The sequence below is a fragment of the Raphanus sativus genome, chromosome 4, assembly GCF_000801105.2.
Source record: "Raphanus sativus cultivar WK10039 chromosome 4, ASM80110v3, whole genome shotgun sequence".
Lineage (NCBI taxonomy): Eukaryota > Viridiplantae > Streptophyta > Magnoliopsida > Brassicales > Brassicaceae > Raphanus > Raphanus sativus.
The window spans coordinates 48,784,843-48,793,990 of NC_079514.1; the positions used below are offsets into that span (position 1 = coordinate 48,784,843).

Here is a 9,148-nt window from a genome sequence, read left to right on the forward strand (position 1 = left end):
ATTTATTTGACATTATAAATAGTTTTCCACTATATAGATTCTACAACTTAAATAATAAAGAGGTAGGTTTTTTGTTTAAAATACATAGAAAATAAAATTCTTTTAACATTTATTGCTGTAATTTAAAAAATGAAGTCATGATCGGTACAAATCAATATAAAATTTAATGTAAGTTTAACTTTTAAAATAAAAGTACATCATGATTTAGTAAAATGTTTATTGATTTAAAAATAAATTAAAAAGTGATATAATACCCGGCCAATCATCCAGTAGTTTCTAAATGTTTGGGGATGAAGATTTAGATTAAGATTTATGGTATAGAATTCAAGATTCAGTATATAAAATTTGAAATAATAATATTTTGAATAAATATTAAATATATTATTTATTCAGTGTAGGTTTTTTTTATTTTAACTCTTACATGAAACTCTCTAGCGGAACTATAAAAATGGACCAAGTCTTCTTCTAGCTCACGGTTCGTCGTCTCTGGTCATCTTGACTCATCGTGGCAACTTCAAATCCGACTTATCGCGACTGAGCCGTTGTATTTATATTCACTATACCTGGAAAGTCCTCTGCTTTCAGTTGCCTCCTACATATGAGCCTCAGCTATAGAGAACTCGCCAGCCCCAACAACCGTCTACTTACCTTACTCGATTCCTGCAGCAAAGCTCCTTCCTTTACAAGAACCAAAGCTCTCCACGCCCTCTCCATCACGTTATGGAACACCCTTCAGCAGCCCGTTTACATCTGCAACAATATCATCTCCCTTTACACGAAGCTCGGCGAGGTTTGTTTTGCAGCCAAAGTGTTCGATAAAATGCCTGAGAGAGACAGAGCGTCTTTCAACACCGTCATTAGCGGGTTTAGCAAATCCGGGTATGTGGTGGAAGCTTGGCGTGTGTTTTCAGAGATGAGGGAGTTTGGGTTTTTACCGAATCAGTTAACTGTTAGAGGTTTACTGTCTTGTCTCTCGTTGGATCTTCGTGGTGGGACTCAGTTGCACGGTTTGAGCTTGAAGTACGGTTTTTTAATGTCTGATGCATACGTGGGTACTAAGTTGTTGGGTTTGTATGGGAGGTTTGAGTTGCTTGAAACGGCGGAAAAGGTGTTTGAAGATATGCCGTTGAAGAGCTTGGTGACGTGGAACCATATGATGTCTTTGTTGGGGCGTGGTGGGTTTCTCAGAGAATGCATGTTTCTCTTCCGTGAGCTAGTTGGGACTGGGGAGTGTTTATCCGAAAGCTCTTTCTTGGGTGTTTTGACAGGTGTGTCTTGTGAAAATGACTTGGAAACTAGCAGACAGTTGCACTGCTCAGCGATGAAAATAGGGTTAGATTGTGATACTTCCATCGTTAACTCTCTTATCACTGCATATGGAAGATGTGGTAACACAGATATGGCAGAGAGAGTGTTTGATAAGGCAGTTTCACGGAATATAGTGTCGTGGAACGCCATAATTGGTGCAACAGCCAAAGGTGAGAACCCGTTAACAGCATTGAAACTCTTTGTAACTATGCCAGAGCATGAGTTTTCCCCGAACCAAGGTACTTACGTTAGTGTTCTTACTGCCTCTTCTCACGCGCAGACTTTGAGTTTCGGACGTCAGATCCACGGCACACTGATCAAGAACGGCTGCGAGACTGACATCTACTTGGGGAATGCATTGATAGACTTTTATGCTAAATGTGGTAGTCTGGAAGATTCACGCCTATGCTTCGACTCTATACGCTATAAGAACATTGTTTGCTGGAATACACTGCTTTGGGGCTACGCCAATAAAGACGATCCCATTTGTCTCTCATTGGTACTTCAAATGCTTCAAATGGGTTTCAGACCAACTGAATATACTCTCTCGACAGCTCTCAAACCATGTTGTGTCATAGAGTTACAGCAGCTGCACTCAGTTATAGTGAGAATGGGATACGAAGATAACGACTATGTGTTAAGCTCTCTTATGAGATCATACGCCAAAAATCAACTGATAAATGATGCTCTTCTTCTTCTGGACTGGTCTAGCAAACCTTCTTCTGTCGTCCCGTTGAACATTGCCGCTGGATTATACAGCAGAGCAGGGCATTACCGTGAATCTGTAAAGCTGATCTCAACGTTAGAACAACCGGACATTGTATCTTGGAACATTGCTATTGCGGCTTGGTCTCGGTCTGCGACGCTAGAACAACCGGACACTGTATCTTGGAACACTGATAACCACGGAGAGGAGGTTACAGAGATTTTTAAACACATACTACAAGCAAACATCCGCCCTGATAATTTCACATACGTTAGTATCTTAAGCACGTGCGCCAAGTTCTGCGACTTGACGCTAGGAAGTTCTATCCACGGCCTAATGACAAAAACAGATTTCAGCCGTGCCGACACGTTCGTATGCAACGTGTTGATTGACATGTATGGGAAATGCGGAAGCGTTACGAGTGCAATCAAAGTGTTTGAAGAGACAAGAGAGAAGAACACCATTACATGGACTGCACTGATCTCCTCTCTTGGCATTCATGGACACGGACATGAGGCGTTTGTAAAGTTTGAGGAAATGGTGTCTCTGGGGTTTAAGCCGGACTGTGTCTCTTTCATCTCTATGCTAACTGCTTGCAGACATAGTGGTATGGTAAAAGAAGGGATGGAGTTGTTTTGGAAGATGAAGGACTATGGAGTTGAACCGGATATTGATCACTATCGTTGTGCCGTTGATCTTTTGGCTAGAAATGGTTACGTGATAGAAGCTGAGCAGCTGATTTCTAGAATGCCTTTCCCTGCAGACGCTCCTGTGTGGCGAACTGTTCTTGCTGGTAGTAAAAGATTTGCAGAAGAACAGAGAAGCACTCTCAGTTTCGTCTCTGCTCAGTAGTTAAAGAACCTAAAATTTCAGGAGAATTCGTTTTTATTTTTCTCTAGTTGTTTCTCGTCGCTAATCTCACGCCTAATTACAGTTTAGCAATTCTTGAACTTTGTGTATAGTGAATGAATGAAAAGACTTCAAAGTTTAACTATCTAATCACAAGTTCAGAGAAATAGTCTTTGTAAGCAATTGTACAGGAGGTGGACTTCTCTCTCTCTCAAAAGCAAACAATCCAAACTTTGATCAGTCACATTACTTATATAAAACGATGCTTTCTGTATGGTAAACAATACTTAATGGCTAAATCAACCAGCGGCTTGGAAATCTCCAAAGTCATCATCTGGTGCATCTTCAACCCCCGTTTCTGTAGCTTCTTGGTCTTCTTTCTTCTCTACTTCTTCTCGCTTTGTATCTAGATCTTGTTGTTCAGATGATCTTTGGAAGCTGAGGCTTGATGGGGACTTCTGTGCTGTTGTGGCAGGAGAAAGCGGTCCAGGAGGTGGAGGCGGAGGGATGATTGGAGGAATGGTGGTTTCTATAGACTTTCCCTTATCCTCCAAAGAGAGATTGGTCAGACTCTTCTCTACAACCTTAGACTTTGTGTCCTTCTCGCTCATCTGTTTCAATCATCTCAAAGTGAAAAAACAAGAAACTTGAAGAAATGTATCTATGCATAGCTGTAAACCTTACATTTTTGAGTTGGAGAACAATGGTTTCTCCTTCCTTTAAGCTGTAATCAACAGATGAAGTGTGCTGAAAGTGTTGTTCCATCTCTTCTGCTGTTTTCTTCTTGTTCAAGTACCTTTAGGCAAAGAGAGTAAGAAGATTTCTTTGGTTAAACGTCTGAATCAAAAGAAGGATTAGAGATTTTTTGAAACTGGAATGTTGTTACTTCATGTGGTCATGTAGTGCTGCTTGGAAATCATATGCTTCAGTTCTCTCCCTGAATCCGAGTCCAATAAAAGCATGACGAGCACGACCACCTATGTTTTCTTCCACACGGAGAACAAAATATCTACAAGACAAAAAGGAAAAACAGAGCTTTCATGTTAGACTAGCTGCACATCATATGAGAAGACCAAGTTCTTTTCTTTTTTTTTGTGTTACCTGCTACTGTCGATTACAGCTTCTACTGGATGAAGCTCACCATCTCGGAGAAAGGCCTGAGCGTAAAGTTCTCCAGTGGTTTTATCTACAAGTTTGATAATGCACTCTTCTCCTTTGCTCACCACTTTCAACGCTCCTTCCCATGCCCATTTGTTCACGTCCCATTCATCCGCTCTACAAAAGGATCAGTTTATATAAAAGGTATCAGCTGTCTTCCAACAGATTACTCAATGCATCTTTGGCCTAAGCAAGCCAAAAATCGAGCTCATTAAAAGCAAATGTAAATAGAAAAGTGACTATATTGATACAAATTAAGTCTAGAACAGACACTCCTACTAACTCAAAGAATCTCCTAACTATAGATCAAAGTGGCTACTTTCTGTCATGGAGGAAAGAAAGAACCTGTAGGAAGCTGCGCTTTTCCTTGGAGGTATCTGCATACACAAGAAGAAAAAAAAGAAGACAATGCTCACTTGCCGTAACATTCCCCCAAAGTAACAAACACAGTAGAAAACATAAACCGTATATGATATACAGAGTCCATCAAGCTCCAATCTAACCTATTATCTAAATTAACGGCACTTCATAATGTCACGTTTTATGTAACAATGATCTCAAACAGCTAACACAAGAAAGCATCAAGCTTGACATTGTATAAATTAAAATACTTTTTAACCAATAATCCTAGAGAATCTGTTATATGAATACATAACCTAATCAAGATTAGAAATTTCAAAATACCCATCTCGTTGTAACCTAATAAAGGTTAGAACTTTTACCAAATAAACATAGCATTCAGGCACTTGGAAGAGAGGAATCTCTAAAGCTTCCCTCTCCTCGTTATCATCGACGCCCACATGATCCTTAACATTCGATGAAGACGAAGCTTGATCCATTCTCAGAACCACTATAGAAGAAGACCCAGATGACTAGATCGATAAATCTTTAAAGTTAGTCTTTTGCCCTACTGTGATCACAATCTCACGAGTCGAGAAGACGAAGAAACTCAGAGGTTTCGCGTTAGTTGAAACCCACCCGATCCTCTTAAATTAGTTTAAATCTGGACCGTTCGTTATATTGACTTTTGGGACTTCCTGATATAGACTAGACACGTGTGTGTCACCACCGCTGGGAAGTCAGCATTAAGCAGTTGATGGACCAACCAATGAAAAGCACGTTGTCTCAGCCGTTCGGACCTTAAATGGGCCTTCACTACTGGGCTTTCAGTGTAGTCAGTAGGCCTGGAGAAAAAACATTAAGCAAGTTGATAGCCAACCAACGAAAGAACGTTTATGGGCCTTACATAATGGGCTTTAAAAACACTTTAAGATCCATTGTATTCATTTATTTCGTTATTTAATTAAATATATTTACCACTTCGTCGTCTTGAGTTGGTGTGTGTTGTGCTTTGCTCGTTGTCTCTCCTCTCCACCCTAATTCCGCTACACACTCCCGACTCAAAATGGCGGCTGCGACTTCATCCATCGCTCCTTCCCTCTCATACCCATCACCCTCTTCTTCCTCCAAAGCCCTTAGGTCAACGAAAGCCTCGACCTTTGCCTTCCCCAACATCGGTTTCATCTCCTCTGCTTCCTCCAAGTCTCTGAGGTCTCTCACCGCTACCGTCACCGGAAATGGCGCCCTCTCCGCGAGAATGGTCGCTGCGTCTGCTGTCAGAGCCCCTGTTTCTCTCGACTTCGAGACGTCTGTGTTCAAAAAGGAGAAAGTCTCTCTTGCTGGTCACGAAGAGGTTCGATTTTACTCTATAAAAATCTGATCTTTTTTTTTTGTTTAATCATTTGTGACTTCTTACTAATATTTGAGTTTTTTTTTTATCATATTTGTTTTAGTATATTGTGAGAGGAGGAAGGGACTTGTTCAAGCATCTTCCTGATGCTTTCAAAGGGATTAAACAGATTGGTGTCATTGGCTGGGGATCTCAGGTAGTGTTTTGGTTACTTATCTTGTCTTTTATGTGCTTTACGTAATCAACATGTTTCTGGTTTAGGTTACTTACTAAATTTGTATGTGATTCATTACTTAAGAACTAAAGCTTTAAACTTGGCCATGACTTTTGTTTACTGGTTAGGCGGATACCTAGACCGATTTTATGAATGCGTAGACCAACTTGTAAAAAAAATTGTTTCAAGGAAAATCACACACTGTTTTGGACTGTCGAGAGAGTTTCTTGATTTACTTCATGTGAAGTAAATGGGTCATGACATTAATGTTGAAGTGTTTTCTTTACATGCTTTTGCTGGATTTGAGTTTGGATGAGCAAAATGAATAGATAGGTCTTGTTTTCTTTCTCTGATGTGTTTCTTTGCAGGGACCTGCTCAAGCTCAGAACTTAAGGGATTCACTTGTGGAGGCAAAGTCTGACATTGTAGTTAAGGTTAATCCCCAACGGATTTTTGTTGGCTTCATACTTTTGTTTTATTAGACTTATCTTTGTTTTGTTATGTTACGTGAATGCTATGATGCCCTGACTTGGTTTCTTTGCTTATTCCAATGAAAATGTAGATTGGGCTTAGAAAGGGCTCTAAATCGTTTGAGGAAGCACGTGCTGTTGGCTTCACCGAAGAAAGTGGTACTTTAGGTGATATATGGGAAACTATCTCCGGCAGCGATCTTGTATTGCTTTTGATCTCTGATGCTGCTCAGGTAAATGCATTTCAGAATTTTGATTAGCTTGAGAGTTTTTCCCTTATGTATATATTTAAACTCTAATGTATTTTGTTGTTACAGGCTGATAACTATGAGAAAATATTCTCACACATGAAGCCAAACAGCATTCTCGGTCTGTCACACGGGTTTCTGCTGGGGCATTTACAGTCAATGGGACTTGACTTCCCAAAGAACATCAGCGTCGTAGCTGTTTGCCCTAAGGGAATGGGTCCATCTGTGAGAAGACTTTATGTCCAAGGCAAAGAAATCAACGGTGCTGGAATCAACGCCAGTTTTGCTGTCCACCAGGATGTTGATGGTAGAGCCGCTGATGTTGCTCTGGGATGGTCAGTAGCACTTGGTTCTCCTTTTACTTTCGCTACCACTCTTGAGCAAGAGTACAAGAGTGACATCTTCGGAGAAAGAGGTATCCTGCTTGGTGCGGTTCACGGAATCGTTGAGTCTCTGTTCAGAAGGTACACAGAAAACGGAATGAGTGAAGACTTGGCGTACAAGAACACAGTAGAGTGCATCACAGGAACAATCTCCAGGACTATCTCTACTCAGGGAATGTTGGCTGTCTACAACTCCTTGTCTGAAGAAGGCAAAAAGGATTTCGAGACTGCCTACAGTGCATCCTTCTATCCATGTATGGAGATTCTCTACGAATGCTACGAGGACGTAGCAGCTGGCAGCGAGATCCGTAGTGTTGTCTTAGCCGGTCGTCGCTTCTACGTAATGGCTCCTTTTTTATTACATTTACACAGAACACGGTTTGGTTGTGCAGGAGTTTTGATGGAACGATCTTGCTTGTAACAGGATAAGGAAGGCTTGCCTGCATTCCCCATGGGAAAGATTGATCAGACAAGAATGTGGAAGGTTGGTGAACGCGTCAGGAAGTCTAGACCAGCTGGGGACTTGGGTCCGTTGTATCCCTTCACCGCTGGAGTTTACGTTGCCCTTATGATGGCTCAGGTATGTATGTATGTATGTCGTTTTGTTTATATTTGGTTTGGTTTCTCTTCCGTTTTTACTCATCACAGAGTTTATTGATGTAGATTGAGATCTTGAGGAAGAAGGGTCACTCGTACTCAGAGATCATCAACGAGAGTGTGATTGAATCTGTTGATTCTCTAAACCCGTTTATGCATGCTAGGGGAGTGTCCTTCATGGTGGACAACTGCTCGACCACAGCAAGATTGGGATCGAGGAAGTGGGCACCGAGGTTTGACTACAACTTGACCCAACAAGCTTTGGTGGCTGTGGACAATGGTGCACCGATTAACAAAGACTTGATCAGCAACTTCTTTGCTGATCCAGTCCATGGTGCTATCGAGGTGTGTGCACAGCTCAGGCCTACCGTTGATATCTCTGTGCCTGAAGATGCAGATTTTGTTCGACCGGAGCTGCGTCAGTCCAACTGAGTGTGCAAGGGTTGTTGAACTTATCAGTTTCTACGGAAAATGTAATCGTGTTTTAAAAAGAAAGACGAGAAGCTTTTGGAAGTTGTAGGCGTGCGTGAGTGAATGTTTTGATTGAATGGTTTGAATAAATGATGTCTCTTTGAGTTCCACATGTGATGTTCTCTCTGCTTTCAATAATGATGTCTCTTGTGAATGTTTAGTTTGGAGAGATTAAAAGAACTGTAGCTCTTCCTTTAATTGTTGAAGATACATGAGTAAATGAATAAAGATCTTTCAAGAGGTTTAGATTCAGAGATGATCTAGCATTGAGCTTTTATTACCAATTGATTGCCCAATTTTTTTTCTCAATTGAAATTGCTTCCATAATCTTTACTCTTTATGAATGTAAATTGGTTCCAAGAGCCATTTTTCAATTCAAAACTTTAATATTTATTTTATTTGTTTCAGTTTATCATCATATTGAAAGTCGGCGTTTTTATTGTATTAATTAGTTTGAGGAAATTGCTTCTCCAACATACCAAACAATTGTAAAGTGCCTTGGTCTTTTCTATGATGGCATGGGGCTGAAAACCGGCTTAATGCTCCAAACTAGTTCAATGGGCTCAAACATCATACCCAAAAAAAATCATCTTTTCATTTCAAACAACTATTCAGAGATAGAGTTTCTTTTTATCATTTGGAATGGGAAGCAAGCTCTTTGTACGTTTAGTTTCTTTTAATTTGATAAATTCCAAATGCACATATACATTGTTTATATTATCACAATTTTGATGTTAATTAAGGGTGACAAAAAGACTAAAATATGATTAATGAAAAATCATGTGAATAATTTTAATTTAAATGTTACTTTTTGTAAATCACACATGAAATAGAAGTTAGTTCTAATGTGTACTCATCTTTTAATAGTGTAGATTTATCCTCATAGTGTGGTCCATAGTAGAAGCAAACATGATACTAGTTTTTTTTGCTTAACTTAAAAAAACAGTCTTGTTCTAATTTAATAAACAATTTCGTGTCTTTCTTAAGAACTCATTCCATTAAACAACCTTTATCGGAAAATATTTATATTAATTAAGCATTTTTCACTATATAT

At 39.8% G+C, this 9,148-nt stretch overlaps 4 protein-coding genes across 4 annotated transcripts in view; 2 read left to right on the forward strand and 2 right to left on the reverse strand.

The window, feature by feature from the left end:
• LOC108855378 (auxilin-related protein 2) overlaps nucleotides 1-9,148 on the reverse strand; it is a 30,267-nt gene that overhangs the window by 18,715 nt on the left and 2,404 nt on the right. The window lies entirely within an intron of this gene.
• LOC108848679 (pentatricopeptide repeat-containing protein At3g58590-like) lies at nucleotides 446-3,003 on the forward strand. Its single transcript, XM_018622101.2, has one exon. The coding sequence runs from the start codon at nucleotides 599-601 to the stop codon at nucleotides 2,864-2,866; it is 2,268 nt and encodes a 755-aa protein (XP_018477603.1). The 5' UTR covers nucleotides 446-598; the 3' UTR covers nucleotides 2,867-3,003.
• On the reverse strand, nucleotides 2,981-5,016 carry LOC108848680 (uncharacterized protein At1g03900). Its single transcript, XM_018622102.2, has 6 exons — nucleotides 4,744-5,016; nucleotides 4,367-4,398; nucleotides 3,965-4,138; nucleotides 3,750-3,872; nucleotides 3,548-3,659; nucleotides 2,981-3,474 (listed from the first exon to the last, which is right to left on the reverse strand). Exons 1-6 carry the CDS (start codon nucleotides 4,858-4,860, stop codon nucleotides 3,163-3,165), a joined length of 870 nt encoding a protein of 289 aa, XP_018477604.1. The 5' UTR covers nucleotides 4,861-5,016; the 3' UTR covers nucleotides 2,981-3,162.
• On the forward strand, nucleotides 5,348-8,204 carry LOC108855511 (ketol-acid reductoisomerase, chloroplastic). The gene is made up of 7 exons (XM_018629359.2): nucleotides 5,348-5,714; nucleotides 5,815-5,907; nucleotides 6,294-6,359; nucleotides 6,488-6,628; nucleotides 6,713-7,366; nucleotides 7,451-7,606; nucleotides 7,690-8,204. Exons 1-7 carry the CDS (start codon nucleotides 5,427-5,429, stop codon nucleotides 8,053-8,055), a joined length of 1,764 nt encoding a protein of 587 aa, XP_018484861.1. The 5' UTR covers nucleotides 5,348-5,426; the 3' UTR covers nucleotides 8,056-8,204.

Bases quoted from the DNA above. Each gene is read 5' to 3' on its own strand.
- LOC108848679 (XM_018622101.2), top strand. From the start codon at position 599: ATGAGCCTCAGCTATAGAGAACTCGCCAGCCCCAACAACCGTCTACTT.
- LOC108848680 (XM_018622102.2), bottom strand. From the start codon at position 4,860: ATGGATCAAGCTTCGTCTTCATCGAATGTTAAGGATCATGTGGGCGTC. The intron at 4,399-4,743 runs GTAAAAGTTCTA...TTGTGTATGCAG, and splicing joins CTGAATGCTATGTTTATTTG to ATACCTCCAAGGAAAAGCGC. The intron at 3,475-3,547 runs GTAAGGTTTACA...TGATTGAAACAG, and splicing joins TTGTTCTCCAACTCAAAAAT to ATGAGCGAGAAGGACACAAA.
- LOC108855511 (XM_018629359.2), top strand. From the start codon at position 5,427: ATGGCGGCTGCGACTTCATCCATCGCTCCTTCCCTCTCATACCCATCA. The intron at 5,908-6,293 runs GTAGTGTTTTGG...GTTTCTTTGCAG, and splicing joins TCATTGGCTGGGGATCTCAG to GGACCTGCTCAAGCTCAGAA. The intron at 7,607-7,689 runs GTATGTATGTAT...TTATTGATGTAG, and splicing joins TTGCCCTTATGATGGCTCAG to ATTGAGATCTTGAGGAAGAA.